Source organism: Pan paniscus, chromosome 7 (assembly GCF_029289425.2).
Source record: "Pan paniscus chromosome 7, NHGRI_mPanPan1-v2.0_pri, whole genome shotgun sequence".
NCBI classification, from domain to species: Eukaryota; Metazoa; Chordata; class Mammalia; order Primates; family Hominidae; genus Pan; species Pan paniscus.
In genome coordinates, this window is record NC_073256.2 from 75,890,412 (window position 1) to 75,908,582 (window position 18,171).

The window sequence follows — 18,171 nt, forward strand, 5'->3', positions numbered from 1 at the left end:
CTACACAACCAGTATTTCTATATTATTTTAAATAATGACTTACCTTATACTGAATATCTTGGAGGATTTCAGTCACAGCCTTCAAGCCAACATGTTCCTTTCCTATCTGAAAAACATAAAGCATAAACCACAACCACAACATTTTTCAGTGTTTAGCTTTAACTAAAAAAAAACTAATAGGGCTGAGTGTGGTGGCTCATGCCTGTAACCCCAGCACTTTGGGAGGCCGAGTTGGGTGGATCACGAGGTTAGGAGATCGAGGCCATCCTGGCTAACACAGTGAAACCCTGTCTCTACTAAAAATGCAAAAAATTAGCTGGGCATGGTGGCACACCCCTGAAGTCCCAGCTACTCAGGAGGGTGAGGAAGAAGAATCGCTTGAACCCAGGAGGCGGAGAGGTTGCAGTGAGCCAAGATCATGCCACTGCACTCCAGCCTGGATGACACAGCAAGACTCTGTCTCAAAAAAAAAAAAAAAAAAAAAACTAACAGAACTCGGTTCTAGTCCATCTGAATGTCCTTTTTGAGGAATAATTAAATGGCCTTTTATTAATAACTAGGTCAATGTCTACTAAAGGTAATTAAAGTTGTGACAAACCTAGTATAATAAAGTATTAGTTACGTAAATGTCCAAGAACTCATTCTAAATTCTCTTTACTGTGTATAGGAATCACTCACTTTGCTATATGTAGTATATCAAATTATAAAATACTGTTATATAAAAATATCAAGGATATTTTTGAATTAAAACTACTCAGTACATGTTCAAACCCTTCCATGTTTAACTCTGGCATTTATAGATCATTGCTATAAAGATTTTAACAATACTGAAAAATTATATTAACTTAGAAAAGCAGGTGTGTGATTTTGTATGTTAAATTCACCAAAATCAAGACCTTTCTTGATTACTACTAGACATAATTTTATAACTACCCTTCTATTCTTAAATAAATAATAATGTGCTTTTTATAGCCTTCTTTTTAAAAACATATCACTATATATTATTAGTGTATAAAATGCTCCCAAAAAATGGAGACAAAAAAATTCTAACATTTAATATTCTTGACTTTGGCTTTAAAACTTTTAAGTGAAATCTGACCAATTTCCAGTGGTCCATGATAATGGAGGAGAGTAATGGAGGTCATTTAGAACCTCAAATAAACAATCATTGCTTTTGTCAGTTTTTCTCCTTCCACATAGATATTTGGAGAATGACCTAAGAGAAGCCAGAGTAGCTGTCGATATGTTTACATTCTCTGTTTCTCCCAATGTTAACTAACTGCAAAACATGCAGATGAAAGAGCATCCAAAGGGACAGGAGAGAGACAAGAAACGCTCTACCTAAGATAGGCCAGTCAGCTCTAAACAATCAAGACGTGAACTACTTTCCAAGAGTCTACAATTATTCCTGAGATAGGCTCTAAAAACAGAAAATAAATTTTCTAAAGTTAAAAACAAAAAAACATTTAAAACCTAATGCATATGTACCTGTGGCAGCAGCCTGAAATTTTAGGCAGAAATCATTATCCATTCTTCAGGAGAAATGGACTTCTCTTTTGTCTTACTGGTTTAACCATGCTATAGCACTGGGAGGCCTACGTCTGCACTTGGGGTCTGTTTTCATCTCAGGCATCTCCTGTTGGGTTGTAAACTCTTTCAAGAGTCCACATATGAACCCTAAGGCCACTCAATGTGGTGCTCAGGAACAGGTTCACTTTGCACTGGACTGCCTGGATTCCAATCCTGACTCTGCCACCTCTTAGCTGTGTGGCCTTAAGCAAGTATAGTTAACCTCTACATCCTTCCGCTTCCTCAGCTGTTTGCTGGAGAGGATAAAAATGATAGGGTTGAAGATAAGATTAAATCAAACAAAGACTGTGGAACAGGCTTGGGTCATCAAAATTCACTTAATGTCCATTATTATTCTTAATCTGGATGCCCTACAGCATCAAATATAGTTTTTCCATATAGTAGCTCTTAATGACTATTACTAGCTCCTTCTATCTATAAAGACTCTACTTTATGGGCAAAACCTCATATCTTGCAAATTCTATAAACTCTGCTATTATGCCATCTCTTTCTTTTCCTTCCTTGCCAAATTTGTGTATGAAGAAATGATGACCAGCAAAAAGCAAGTACTGATGATAATCTCCACACCCCAGCTGCTAAAACTGTGCAAGCAGCTGTTCAGATAACACAACCTGGTACCAAGAGTCCACCAGGAACCTTGAGAACAACTCATTTCTCACCTCTCACCTTTGCTGTCTTTCACCACCACTGGAAATGCAAACCACTTTGGTCCGTTCTCCTTTCCTGGCATCTCAGCCCTGAACCACCTGTTTTTTTTGTTTGTTTTTTACTTCTAACTCAATCTCTCCTTATCTTCCACTGCACTCTCTAGAACAGAACAACTCTGCATTTCTGCCAACATCTCCCACCACTTCCTGATCTACCTGAACCCTTCGAGTCTGCCCAAGGGCACAGCTCTTTTGCAGGCCTTTCAAGTGGATGCCATGCAGTCCCCCAGGGAGACAGACTGGGGTCCATGGTCAGTGCACTCCTGCTCCCTTCAGGGTGGAACTCTGACCCACGTGCTCAAGCCATCCTCCCGAGGGGACCATCTTCTAAGGCTATCACGCCCTCCTTCTTTCTCCCTTACTGACCCACTAGTCAATCTCTCCCAGGCATCACCTCCTGCTGCCACCCTGGATGACTTCAGCATTCAGGGGGTGACCCATCCCCTCCCTGGCCTAAGTCTCTTCACCCGTCAGTCCGTGGCCTTCTGCCCCATTCCACCCGAGCAAACCAACCCTGAGGACACTCCTGGTACGTGCTCTCATTCTGAAAACTTTAACTCTGAAAGACTGGCCTCTCTGACCAGATGCCCCGGGCCATCCAGCTCTCCTGCTCTTTCCTCTCTCCCCTTCACTGATCACCAGGTGCCAAGGCTGGCAGGTCCTTGTGGCCTCTCCTTCCCCCTCCTGCCTAGACATGGTGTGGGACTGGCTAGACAGAATGATATCTCTCCAACCACTCTCCATTCTTTAATCCTTTTACCTCCTAAATCATCTGCTCTCTGATGGATCAACACGACTTACCAGAACTCTCTATTCCTTTACCCGGATAAAGAACAACCCACCATACCCTGTCCTGTATGATCTGGGGCATCCAATCCCAAGGCGGTTTCCCTCAGTGACTGCCAAATATATTATCATCCCCTTCTGGTCTATTTCAAGACTCAATCCCACAGCCACGTTTTCTTTGCTCTATAAATAATTTTGCTTTGTGTGTCTCAGAGATAATGAAGGTTGTCAGGCATGAACTCCCTCAATGTCCTGCCTTTCTCCACCTACAAATCGGCCCCATGTGTGCCCACACTTTCCTCCTGGCCCTCTGTTTTGGAGAAGGGGCGGGTCTGCTCCTATCTGAGATTAGTCCACCTGCATAAGCTCTCCATCCCATGCCCTCTTGCCTCCTCCAGGACTTTTCCACATCAGTGACACCCTCTCTTTCCAGTATTTTTAATCTCTATGTCTGCAATAGCTCTTATTGCTCAGGGAAAAAAAAATACTACAGGCAGATCTCAGATCTCAAAAGATTCACTGGACATCATCGCTAGTTATTGCCCCATCTGTCCTTCCTTCCTTTGGCCAAGCTTCTTGGAAGGAAAGTCTACTCAATGTCTCCGACTTCCTCCCTCCAAATTTCTCTCCTCCAGCCTGAGGACCCGACCCCCCCGATGGATTTCAGCCCATCCCTCCCTTCCCCTCTCCTTCCCTCCTTCCCTCCTTCCTTCCTTCCTTCCTGAAATTTTGCTCTCAGTTCTGCGATTTCACTCTCTCCTGAGAATCTGCACACAGATAACCTGAATTTTTCATCACAGAAACATGAAAAGTTAGAAAAAGTGTGCTTGCTCTCCAGGCTTTCCCTTGCCTGCAATAATGCAGCTTGTTCTTGGAAATACTCGCAGTAGTTCTAAGGGGCTGGGTTTTCAGTCGGGGGCTCTATGAATCCAGGTCACCTGTTAAATGCTAAGAATCAGGAAGTGAAAATACTAAGTTATCACACCTAATTCCATCCACAAATATTTATTGAGTACCAATTCCAAAGATGAAACTGACATGTTCCTTTCCCTTCTATATATGAATATGTGGTTATTTGTATTCTTATTTTTATTTTACTATTTTTTATTCTTACTTTTAATAATGAGATAGTACCTTCTACTGTCTCAATTTCTCAGATTTGGATATTTTATTAACTTTTCTGGGTTATAACAGTAGTCTTTCATAATTGTTACTTCAATATACTAAAAATTATCAAAATATATTTGTATAATGAAAACATTTTTCATTAATATTTTGTGATTTCTTTCTAGTTATATAACGCCGTTATAAAATACAAGGAATATAGGTCCCCGCCTGTGACACCATGAAATAAATAGTAAGAGGACTCACTGAAAAATGTAAGGATTTCCTTTAAATTTCTATGACGTGTCATATTTGCAAGATGCTGATTTTAAAATATTAAGAGCCTAAACTGGATGGCTACTTTCAAACATCAATAAAGACATATCTAGGAGATATGTATTAAAAATTGTTGCAATTAATTTTTGATATATATGCCATAAAAAAACAAGTTTAAAAGGGCCCATTATCGAACTCTCTTTGGAAAATTAAGTTTCTGAAGAACACTGTGCTAACATGCTCTAATCCCAGGTTATCCAACAGGCAGCCCAGAGCCACGCAGAGCTGCAACTCTGGTTTCTGGTCCTGATGGCAGCTTTAAAGCTAAAATTTCCAGATACTCTTTCACCTCTAAATCTTTTACGATGTCAAATAGGTAATAAGACAAAATTTAGAAGATTCACCTTAAAAACTGAATTAAGTTTTTACCTCTGAAAGCACGTGGCCTGCTTTCATATGTTTGGGTAAATTTATATACTCTTCTTTGCCTACCACAGAGCTCAAATCCAAATGTTATATTGACTATATCTGCCAAGGTCTTTGCCAGTCTGATTTTTATCAGTGTTTCCTATAAGGCATTTCAAGTCATCTCAGAGTGAAAATTGTTAATAAAGAAGGGCTAAAGTAATCTACTACATACTTCTATTATTGTTATTGGGTTTTTTTGTAGATTTTTCTGTAAACCAGGGTCTAAAGACATTTTCTGAAATCCTTTTTCATAAAATAAACTCTACCTTCAGGAGTCATTTTCTAAATCATTTCTCCAAAGACCCTGAATGCTACTCTGAAGAAAATTTCTAATAAATAAAGGAACTATTTTCTACCAATGAATATGGCTGAACTCCGATAAACCATAAGGATCAAGTTTTCTGTTTTTATCAGGTGTTCTCTCTATGTGTGTAATTTCATCTCTAAGCAATAAAATTGAGAATAAAAAAATTTTACAAAATGATTTAGAAATTAGCATCTCTAAACAATACGATAATCACAGCAGACCAAATTACCTGAACAAACAGAGCAATGATGGCGATTCCGTGCGGCTTCCCCACAGCCTCATCAATGCTGCCAAACAGAGTGGAGTTCCAGTGGATCAGATGGAGCTGAGTGAGTGGCAACAGACAGACCACATCATTTAATGTGCTACTTCTAGTCATAAAAGCAAAGATATAGCCATTTCTTTACTATTTCTATATGGTATCACATACCACAAGAGGATCACAAGTAGACACAAACTACTGGCTTAATACGAGTTCTCTGTATGAATTCCTTCCTTCTTATTTCTGAACAGAAGCAGTGCTTAGTGGATCGCTGCCTCTTAAGTCCAGTTTTAGTCCTGATGAGGAGGAAGACAACTGGAGGGACTCACAGACTTCACATTGATTCAGTTATCTTTCCTTGGATGTCATCCTTTTGAATCTCCATGAAACAAAACTCCAGGTCTGGGCACAAACACTAGAACTCATTCAAAGGATGAATACCTGCATAATCAAATACTGCATCACCCAGTATTTCCATCAGGAGATGTACAAAGCCAGTTTCCAGTTCCAGTAAATTATTGCAACTTTCTAAGAATATTCAGAGATAGCATCCTGGAAAAAAAAAGCTGCATATTTAAAGCCATGGTAAAATAATAAATGCTGATGTAAATCTCTAAAAGAAGGCGATTTCCTGCACTGGCGATAAAATTTTATCTGTGAAGAAATGACAAACAATGCTCAGAGGCCTCCCTCACTCCTAGCCTCATAAAGCTTTGCAGCTTTCAAGTTTATCTAGAATACGCACTTGCTCCTACAGCACTGATAAAACACTTGCAAGAAGCCAAGCTCAATTCCTGATTAAAAACCAAATGTCCACTGAGGTTCCTAGTATAATAGTAGGTAGGTAAACCTTCTGCCTAGAATATTACCTTCATCACTATAGCTTTTCATCGTTATAATTACTTACCGCCTTACGACGTCGCCTCATTTTAAAATTAGTTCTAACACCAAAAGACATAGCTAAAATTCAACCACTATTTATTTTAGCATTTATATTAAAATATTCAGGAAAATTATCATAAGGATGGCCACAAATTGGATTTTTCCACTGCTGAATTTACCCAGGTAGAATCTGATATTATAAAACTGACCACTAGGGGGAGGTAATGAAGTCCTCTACCAATAATAGAACAGATAACTAGGAAAAGACTGTACCCATGGCCCACTCAGCCAGGTCAGGCTGTGAGGCTGTGAAAAACTCACAGAGACTGTGACTACCCAGTAAATGCAACTGAAAGGCACTGCTTTTAAGAAAACGATGTTCTATAATCTCTCAATAATAAAAGACAATTTTAATCTTCCCTTCTCCAGCTGCAACAACAGCATAGGAGTCCTAGTGGTAGAGGTAAGAACTGATTGCCTTAATTAAACCACCAACAAAGAAGGTCTAGGCCCAAGGTTAAAATAAATTTTTATTCCACAAATTACAAAATTCCAACTGGCATTTTTCTTACTTCTCACAGCAATATTTTGGGGCATTTTTTTAAACAAAACATTAATAAACCACAAAAGCATGGGTTTTTCTTTTTCCCTACTCCCCACAATTCAGCAACATCATCACTCACAGCTGCCCTTCAAAAGCTGCTGCACATTTTTTGTGTGTTTAAAAAGCTGAGAGTCCCCACTCCTTAAGTGTGCACTGTGGGTGGTGACTTTGTTTCAAAGAGTAAAGTATGGAACAGGGATAAAAATAGTGACTTTACAGTGGATAAACCTAACAAACACTACCTGATCAAGGTCAACATCAACAGTGATTAGTCATGTTGATAGGGTGTATGTATCCCTATATGTGATGAGCACTTTACTGCTGTGTTTTCTCTCAATGACCCATAACCCAATCTAGCCACAAGAAAAACATCAGACAAATCTCAGTGAGAGACACTCCACAAAATACTTCACCAGTAAGTACTCCTCAAAACGGTCAAGGTCATCAGAAACAAGGAAAGCCTGAGAAAAATGTCACAGCCAAAAGAAGCCTAAGAAGACATGAGAACTAAATGTAATATGGTGTATGGTGCCATAGGTGAGATCCCAGAACAGAAGAAGGACATTAGGTAAATACTAAGGAAATCCAAATAAAATGTGGATTAGTAACATATCAGTATTGGTCCATTAATTGTAACAAATGTAACCATGCTAATGTAAAATGTTACTAATAGAAGAAACTGGGTTTGGGGTATATGGGAATTTTCTGTACTGTCTTTATAATTTTTCTATAAATGTTAAACTGCTCTAAAAAATATTCTTTTTAACAAAAGACAAAAATTAAGAGAAATGCTGGCACTTCAGCCAACCCAAGCTAACAAGGATAACAGAAGGTTGCTATGACCCCCACATGTCCAGCAAAGTAACACGAAATGAAAGCAGCAACAGCAGCTCTCCCATGCATCCTTCACTCTACCTTCTGGGTCTTCAATAATCACCTGAGTCTTGGCGGTTCCAGGGCAGGAGAGATTCTCCCTCCCCTCACAATAACAAGGGACCCAAGCTTTGAGAAACAAAGCTCTGTCCTGCTTCTGATAAACCTTCTTCTCTTGAAGGTCCTTTCTCTCATTTTCAGGCCAAACAAATCGTGACAGACCCCCTTTCTACACCAGTAGAGGTTGGCTAATTCAAGTACCAGGCAAATGTCCAACCCATTCTGGAACTTAGCCAACCTTCAGCTGTAACCTAGTAGTGGTAACCTAGGTGCGTGGCCCACAGGCACAGCACTCTGCACCTGCGCTGCCTCTCAAGTTAGCTCACTCTGCTACCCATGCACCTTTCCTCTCCATCTGTATGAGTCTGCTAGGGCTGTCATCACAAAGTGGCACTGACTGGGTGGCTTAAACAACAGACATTTACTTTCTCACATTTCTGGAGGGTGGAAGTCTGAGATCAAGGTGTGGGCAGGGCTGGTTCCTTTTTAGCCCTGTCTCCTTGGCTTATAGATGGCCACCTTCTCCCTTTATCTTCACACAGTCTTGCCTCTCTAGGAGTCTGTGTCCAAATTTCCTCTTCTTATAAGGACACCAGGCACAGTGGATTAGGGCATGCCTAATGACCTCCTTTTAACCTAATTATCTCTGTGATGACTATGTCCAAATACAGTCACAGTCTGATGTGCTAGGAATTGGCATTTCAACATGAATTTGGCAGGGACACAATTCTGCCCATGACACCAGCTATCTCACCCTTTGCTTTCTGCTCACCATAAGAAAGTCTTTTCAAATCTGAAAAGCTTGAATTATTCACATTGACATCTGTTCTGCCACTGCCCCTTCTTTATTCCAATAATTTTATCATACTGTGCCTTATATTAATTAGTGCTGGTTCTGTTCCACAAAGCAAAGCCACAGAGGCAGGAAAATTATAAGTGCTTTTGAAGGACTAACAGTACCTTAGTGGGTAGCTAGAGGGTACATAAGTCTGGCAATGACAAGAGGTGAAGCTAGAGAGCTAGAGGGGTCAGACAGCACAGAGCTTTAAATGTTACCATAGCTGTATTCTAGAAAACACTAAGGCAATATATTATTGCAGTGAATATTATTATTATGTATGCAGTCTGGAATCAAACTCCCCCATAATAACCTCTTTCTTTCAAAGCTCTTTTTGACAGTACAGGGGCTGGATTGGAAGTAGCAGACACTGAAAGCTGGAATATAAGCTAGGAGGATACCACAAAAGTCCCAGCTAAAAAACTATGACAGGAGTGCAGGACAGTTAATTTTATGTGTCAGCTTGGCTAGGCTATGGCGCCCAATTGTTTGATCAAACACCAGTCTAGATGTTGCAGCGAAGGTGCTTCTTAGATGTGATTAACATTTAAATCAACAGACTTTGAGTAAAGCTGAATGCCTCCACTACATGAGTAGGCCTCATACAATCAGTTAAAGGGTTTAAGAGCACAGACTGAGGTCCCCCAAGGGAGAAGGAATTCTGCCTCCAGAACTCTGGATAAAAATCAGCCTGCGTTTCCAGCCTTGAAACTCAAGCTGCAACATCAACTCTTGCATGAATTTCCAGCTTTCAGCCTACCTTGCAGATTTCAGATTTGCCAGCCCCCACAACTACATGAACCAGTCCCTTAAATTAAATCCCAATCTCTTCTTTCTCCCTCTGTTTCTCTCTCTTTCTCCCTCTCCCTGTTTCTCTGGAGAACCCTGACTAATACGGATCATGCAAACAAACAAACAAAAAGTATGGCAACCAACAGAAGTTTAAATCTGATGACGACTAATACCAATGGGAATAAAGAAAAATGACCCTAACAATCAAAGTGACAACATTTGGGATTTATTCTTCTAAGACAAAACATGATCCCTTTGGGGAGGGGGGATGAAGTGACAAAACAATCCTCTGATGATCAGAAATAACATATTAAAACTTCTACTTATATTTATTTTTATCAAATGCCTTTTTATTTCAACTTTTTCTATGCTTCATAAAATACATAATATAAATACATATTAGTGCATGAATATAATTTATTAACAAATACATATATTATGGATACACGCTCCAAAGTTTGTTCTAATGCAGTGGTTAAAGACATCTGGAGACAAACAGGTCTGAATGGAAAAGCATATGATACTACAGATATGGCTTAGGAAATGATGAAGTGGCCTGCAGTACATCTTATGAACTGGCTTATTAAGGTCCAAGTAGACAGCTATTATCAGCAGAGAGGACTCACCAGACTCACTTCAAAGCGTAACCGCCCAGATACGCTCTGGGGTGTGTCTGGTCTATGGAGAGGGCAGGATACAGAGGCGGCAACCCTGTGCACTTCTCCAGCTCCATTATTCTGAGAGGCAATGTGCTCTCATAAAAGACCTCTGCTAGGAAATCTCATCTTAGATTCTTGTTTCAGTTCTACAACTCTTTAGCTCTGTGAACTTCACTAGTCACTAACTTCTTTCAGCATGTCTCTCTGTAACACAGGAGACTGTATCTTAAAAGCTTGGATTATTCACGCTTTTCTCTGTCTTCCCATAGTACTCTTTTTCCTATATTCTTATCACGTTTTACTGTTATTAGCATTATATATAGCCAGCAAAGGCAGGGAAGCAGGATGATGGATTCTGACAAAGAAAAGCAGCCAACTGGATTATAGTTTAGACCAAGTATGTAAATGCCACTTACCATTTCTAAGGAGAGCAAGGGTCGGCGGCATTAGCACTGCATCTGTTTAGAAGTAGACGGGCCACTGCATAGGGTCACTTACTCCTCCAGGGTCCACTGGACTAAAGATGGCTCCAGGCAGGACCCTGCCCCACAGGCCTTCAAGAGCCTGGACCTGCTCTACCTGGTAAACACACTGCACAGCAGGTGGCTGAGGGGCTGCCTCTTGCAGCCTGAACCCAAGGCCTACTATGGCTACCAACAACAATAGCAGAATCCCTCCTGCTGAAAGAATCTGCCTCCAGGCTCCCTTCAGCCATTCTCCCTCCAAAGGCAAAAGGTTTGGCCTCCTCCTACACTTGGGCACCTCAGGGTAGAAGAAAGTGGTTTTCTGTAACAATTAAAGCTGAGTCCTTCCTCACTCCTTATAACTCTTCCCCCCAGCCCACCAACAGGAGGCAAGTGTTACAAAGACATAAAACAGCCAAGATCCATTATTACTCTGGCAGCATGATGACCATTATGTCTTCTGTTAAAAAATTGGACCACAGGAAAACCACCATGATGCATCCTTTTACAGCTTCAGGGAAAATCTTGGACTGAGCTTTTGCTACAGGACTCACAACTTCATATTCCCGCAACTGATTATGCTGCCTTACCATTAGCACCTGTGAAACGTTCAAAACGTTCATCTTAATGCACTTAACTCACAGAATAGATAAATTTGTCCAAAGTTAAGAAATTGCGACATGCCACAGCCTTATCATCATTTGTCACTGAGAAAAATAAGTTTGAAGACTTCATGGCAGCTTAACAGAAAGCTATCTTCACGACAAATGAGGTTTATTACTAACATAAATAATACGACGGCAGCAAAGTACCAAAGAATGAATCATGAAGAATGGAAAAAGTAGTAAACACTGAAAAGGCAATTATGACTCACAAATTTCCTTTTCCCCAGCCCTGGGCACTCATACAAATTCTGTGACATCTCCTAACTGCAAATGCAGGGACCTTTCCTTTCAGATGTCTTCTTGACACCTCAAGATGAACATTTCTACAACTGACATCAACCCTCTTCAAAGGAGCTTCCCACCCACACACTCTTCACAGAACTCCCCTTCCTGCCCCACTTGCCAGGCTTGAGACCTGGGACCCCCGTGCCTTTATCTCCAGAGCTCATCTAGACCTCTCCTGGGCCCTGGCATTTACATTATGAAGCCCAACTAATCTCTTTTTAACACAACTTTCACCACATTTCCTCTGTTGAAAATCTCTGATTTCCTTTATTTCCTATCCATATCAGACTTACATTTCTCAAACCACATCCTTCCCCACCCTAACTCTCCCCACATGCTCAAACCAAGCATGACCCTGACTCCTCACAACAGCCTCCCCATTCTGCTTATGCCCACTCACCTGGAATGCCTTTCCCCAATATGCCCTGACACCCACCCAAATCCTACCTGTCCTCCTAGGCACTGATGGGCATTTGACAGAAAGATGGAGGCTGGAGATGCCAGAAATAAAGGGTGCAGGGAGGAGGGGGGACAGTGGGAAGGGAGAAAGAGACAGAGAACTTCAACCAACAGATAGGAAGAAAAAGTAAGAGAAAGAGGGGAGATAACTGGGATTTCTACCAAAATCATTTTATCAAAAGGGAGATAAGTTCAGGGGTGTTTTGAGGGTTTGGTTTTTGCAACAGATGGGGTCTTGCTGTCATCCAGGCTGCAGTGCAGTGACAAATCACAGCTCACCGCAGCCTTGAACTCCTGGGCTCAGGTGATCCTCTCACCTCAGCCTCCAGGGGAGCTGGAATTACAGGTGTGAGCCACAATTGAATTCAGTTTTAGATAGGAGTGTAAACCCACATCAGAACAATCAAACTAGTGCCCCATCAGTGAGAGGTGCAGAACTCCTGCTGCCTTGAGAAAGGGCTAAAGGTACAGGGAGCAGATACCCCTAGAGCAGGGGTGTTCAATCTTTTGGCTTCCCTGGGCCACATTGGAAGAAGAAGAACTGTCTTGGGCCACACAGAAAATATACTAACACTAACAACAGCTGATGAGAAAAAAACAATTGCAAGAAAATCTCATAATGTTTTAAGAAAATTTACAAATTTGTGTTGGGCCATATTCAAAGCCATCCTGGGCTGCATGTGGCCCACGGGCCACGGGTTGGACAAGCTTGCCCTAGAGAAATGTGACCTTGTAGAGTTGGTTCACTCACGGATTGATATGGTTTGGCTGTGTCCCCACCCAAATCTCATCTTGAATTGTAGCTCCCATAATTCTCACTTGTTGTGGGAGGGATCCTGTAGAAGATAATCAAATCTTGGGAGCAGTTCCCCCCATACTGTCCTTGTGGTAGTGAATAAATCTCACGAGATCTGATGATTTCAAAAGGGGTTTCTTCTTTCACTTGGCTCTCACTCTGTCTCTTGCCTGCCGCCATGTAAGACGTGCCTTTCACCTTCCACTATGATTGTGAGGCCTCCTCAGCCACGTGGAACTGTGAGTCCAGTAAACCTCTTTTTCTTTATAAATTACCCAGTGTTGGCTATGTCTTTATCAGCAGCATGAAAACAGACTAATACATGGATCAAGTCTTGAGAGAAACTGACGGGGGACCAAAGACTGAGCTTTGGAAAATGGTGAGATAACGAAAGAGGGACTATCAAATATGCAAGAGGGAACTCAGAAAATTCCAAAGTGCCATTAAAAGAGAACAGACTTTCTAGAAGACAGTGTGGGCATCAATACTGTCAAGGAGATACTAGCAGCAAAGCTATGACAGCTGCAAAGAAACAAGGAAAAATGAGGACAGAAAGAGACTTTGGACCTATTGTTTTTTAGATTATTGAGATGGCAGTTTCAAGACAGTGAAAGGCACACAGGGAGAACACAGAGACATCAGGATAAAACAAGTGGAGCAAGGCCAATCAGCCTATAAGGTAGGCAGGATTATCAGAAAACAGACATTAGAAGTCAGCTGAAATCACTGGTTGAGAGTGAGCAAAGCTCACCTTTGACTTTTTAATATTCTTATCTATTTTCTTAATGGTTAAAAGTAAAACTGGAGAGAAATAACAGGCTGCTGTTAAGTTTTGATGAATAATAAATATTCAATGCAGCCCATGAACTCAGATGTAACTGGACCTGTAAACCACTTTCTACCCAATGTATAGTCATTAAGAACTTTCCTCTGAGCCAGGACACTATAGAGTATAGCTTCACAGAGGGAAAAAATCATCAAGAACAGATCTTCATTTCTGTGTCCTGATTTTGCTTAATTGCCTTCCTCAGCCCCCAAAAAATCCAACTATAGAAAACTGTAGCAGGTCCCAATAGATTCTGAGTTCCAGAAGCCAAGTATCTCACCCACCCAGGCTCTGCCACACTCAAAACAGCCCTTCTCAGAGCACTCAGAGGGGGCTATAAAATTTTGAAAAAGAAAAAAAAAGATTATATCTCAGCTGTTCCTATGATACTGGAAATTGAAAGAAAGAAGATAGTAAGCACTGGAAAAAGAAGGGGAAAAAGGGGGAAAAGGAAACAGGAAGTAGAACATTTGAGTCACAAAATGGGTCATTAAATAACTGAGAAATAGTTAACAGAGAAAGCACCATCTCTTTCCAGATCCACTCATAATTATATGAAGCAGCCCATTCATCAGCAGATAAATCAAGATTTAGTGTGTATTATTCTCAGATGCTGCTACGCTTTAAGTCATCATTGTCAATATATTATGCGGCTATTATTCAGAGAAGGACGTTCAAGGTGTAGACAGATATAACAGTGACAAAATACTGTAAAGCATGGAATGGAACATAAATTATTCGAAATTCTGTCTCTAGCTATCACCTACCTGTTATGTCTGCCAAAACCTAACCATGTCTTGTATACAGATAGGTAGAAGAGAAATAGGGGAATGTGACAGAGGGCTTCAGAGCAACATCCCCCATGAAGACGTTAATATCAAAAGGTATTTATAGTGTTCTTAGGATTCAGAATCTTCCATTTAAAAGGCACTAGTGCTATGTAATTTATAAAAAGAAGATCTTATTTCAAAGCAGAATGACTGCCTCTTTAATTGCTGACTGATTTCCTGCCTTCTTAGGAACAGGGCTTTATAACACCATTGGACTCTTCTCCCAAAAATGAAGCTTCCTTTATGAAATTCACTATAAAAGATTGGGAAAAGCTTGGTGCAGTCATACATCAAAGAAAAGAAAAACTACATCATTTTTATGTTTTATATTTAATGTAAAATCAGAAGCAATTAAAACTCATTCTTAAACACTGGTTTCTTGATTTCCAGGAAATATCCTACATTTTATTTTCTAAAAAAAAAAAACCTGAATTGTAGGCTATAGCTGCAATTAAATTGCTATAACTTCCCTACTTCATTTATTATTTTGTAAAATAAAGAAAGCAAAGAGATTGTCAATGGGTCTTGTTATAGAATGTAAGTCATTTATAGATTGGATCTGTTCATTCTATACAGTGAATCAGTGACTAATGGCTGCAATCCTCTCCCTGCTCATCCCTGAATGAGAGCCACGATGATGAAAGAGTTCTGAAATAATGGCAGCATTCATCTCAACATTTATTGAGCACTGACAGTATCTAGGGTTTTAGTGTTCACTGCTTCTGACACTGGAAATGCAAAGACTCAAATCTTGTTATAAAAGAATCCAGGATGTAAATAAACAAAAATAAGAAATTTATAGCCCAATAGAAGAAAAGGATGAGTGAAAAGGATTAGTGCACAATCAAAATGTTAAAGGATGCTGTGGGTATTTTTATTGATTTAATAGGCACTGATGTTACATTTTCTGCCAAGAACTGTTCTTTACAAATATTACTTCATTCCATCCTCATTAGCATCTTTATAATAATAGATTCTATGACCACCATCAAACACCCCAATTTAACAAGAAGGAAATGGAGGTACAGAAGGTGAAGTAACCTGCCCAGGATTATACAGCAAACAAGTGACAGAGCCAGACTGTGGACACAGGGAGTGTGGCTCTACCACCTATGCCACCTCTGATCCCAAGAGGGAGGGTTGGAAAAGACAGAGCGGGGTAGACTGCACAGTGTGAGTATTCAGACAAAGCATGGAGGAATGGCAAGGTTATCTGCAAAGACAAGAAAAACTAGGGGAAGGAAGGGAGGGTGTGAGACCCAAGATACTGCTAGCATGCCAGCCACACACCTGGTGTTAGTGAGCACTCTCACTCCAGCTCCTGGGAAAGCTACCTGAGCTGAGTCTCCTTTGTAAAAGGGAGACCAGACTGTCTATCGTGTGATGCCCTTACAAGGGCAAGGAATAGTCTCTGGAAAGGTTTTAGAAAATATAGAGCAAGTGCTGGCTAAAGCAGAATCCGAGTCAGAGAAGTGGGAGGTTCTCTGGCAACAGAAAGGTGGGCAGCACTGAAAGGTCTAGCGCCCCACTTTAGAAAACACAGGTATGGTCACTTACCTTCAGTAGGGCTATCTTCTCATTATGCCGCTGAACTCACCTACTTACTTTCTTACAGTTTAAAGATAACTAATAATGCATTCCATTATAGAAAGCCAGATCACTGCCATAGAGCCCCAATGTCAAATGTCTCCAGAAGTGAGGACAGCAGAGCTGTGAAAAACTGAAGAATTGGGGCCATGCCTCCAAGTGTTTAAACTCTACAATTTACGAAATACAGTGCCAGCTGGAGCCGTCCTTAAATCCAGCCCAAAGGCCCACCAGTCAGCATCCCCACATACACATCATTAATATTCTAACACCAAGGTCACCTGCCTCCCAGAGAAAATAAAACCATCAGAAGGAACTGTCTCTGCTTCCTGCCAGGACCTCCTGCCAGTCTTTCCTCCCTCCTCCTCTTTTCCAGGAGTAAACATCTGCTCCTTTCTGCCACAGCACTCAAGGGTCTTTCATCCACCAGCTCTTTTCTGAGCCTTTAACCTCTCTCCCCTTAGCTCCTTCTCAACACCATTTAATATGCATAGATGTTTCTCCTCTTTAAAAAAAAAAAAAAAAATTCCTTGACCTCACATACCCTCCTACTACTTTCTCTTCACAGGTAACTGTTTAAAAAATTATCTCCACTCCCATCACCACCTCCTCCTTGCCCATTTCCTCTGCTATCTACTGAAATCTGTCTCTTGTCCCATCAGTTTAGTGAAACTGCTCACCATGTTCCCCACTAAATCACGTTTTCGCCTGGGAGACTAGATCACCTGCTCTGCAGCAGCCGGTAGACTTGCCTGTCTTTCTCACACTGCCCCTTCCCCTGGGTTTCGCGGTGCCACACTCTCCTGGTCTCCTTCTTCTTCAACAGTGGTTCCATCGCAGGCTCCATTACTGGTTCTCTTCCCCTCACAGGGTTCCGCCCTAACACCTCTTCTCTCTGAGCATGTTCTTGATGGCTGTTCTTATCTACTCACATGTCTTCAATCCTCACCTGGATGCTCATGACTCCAAAACCAGCATTTTAAATCAAAATTTCTGTCCCGAGACCATATCCCTTTATTAAACTGCCCAGTAAAATATCTCCAGTGGGATATTTTAAAGTTAGCATTTAACAGCTGAGTTCCCTCCACCGCCCCTCGGACTGTGTCTTTGTCTTCGGTTCCCACCTCTGGTGATGGAACCCAAGCCAGAAATCTCTTCCATCATCCTCTTCCCTTACAAACAACGAAGAGCTATGTCCTGCCCTTTCCACCTCTCAAAAATCTCCCAAATGCATCCACTTGGCTGATTCCCATCACCAGTGCCTTAGTTTCAAGATCCATAATCTATAGATAGACTTATGCCCGTCTCTTAACTGTCTCCATGCCTCCAAAGCTGGCTTTGATTCATTCTCTACCCTGCAATTATATACTGTAAGCCTGCTCATCAGGTGCTCCTATCTGCCCACGAGGTACAGTCCAACCTCCTTCACACGCAATGCATTCACTAAATGAATATATCTTTTTACAATCTTGATAAGTATGGCAAATTTGGTTTATTATGTATTAACTATTTCAGGTGTGTTGGTGATAACAATTAGAGTAATAAGCTCTTTTTAGTAATAAGCATGCATGCACATAGAGCAATTTTAATTGGGTTTAAAATTCAGCACTATTTCATTTCTCTTTCATTTGCCCGCAAAATACCACTGTCAATTTTCACACTCCAACTTTACATAGCTAATAGATTGTCTAATAACCCAGTTTTCAGAAAGAGTATTTTTTAAATCCAATTACAATTCAAACTATTACAATTTACAATAAAATGCATGTATCTGAAAATGTTTTTAAAAACCACTCTATTTTAATTCCCACTACACCTGGAAAGGTACTTGTCTGTTAACACTGCTTACTCAGGGTCTTTCACTTTTTGAATTGCAATTATCTAAAGCAAAAATCAGAACCTGTTTATTAGAAATAGGGGAAGGCGTACAGTGTATAGGGATGAGAACGGTAGTTGGTCCAAGTCTCAGCCATTACCTAAGTGACCTTGGGCAACTAATGTCTCATGACCTGATTATTCAGCTGAAAAATAGACATAACATCTACCTTTAA

The 18,171-nt window shown here is 40.8% G+C and overlaps 1 protein-coding gene across 1 annotated transcript in view; it reads right to left on the bottom strand.

Moving 5' to 3' along the window:
• Nucleotides 1-18,171, bottom strand: part of CA8 (carbonic anhydrase 8) — a 95,295-nt gene that overhangs the window by 40,681 nt on the left and 36,443 nt on the right. The window contains exons 4-5 of the mRNA XM_003809059.6: nt 5,468-5,563; nt 44-106 (exon numbers count right to left, since the gene is read on the bottom strand). Of these exons, the coding sequence (XP_003809107.1) occupies nt 44-106; nt 5,468-5,563 (159 nt within the window). The remainder of the gene's footprint in view (nt 1-43; nt 107-5,467; nt 5,564-18,171) is intronic.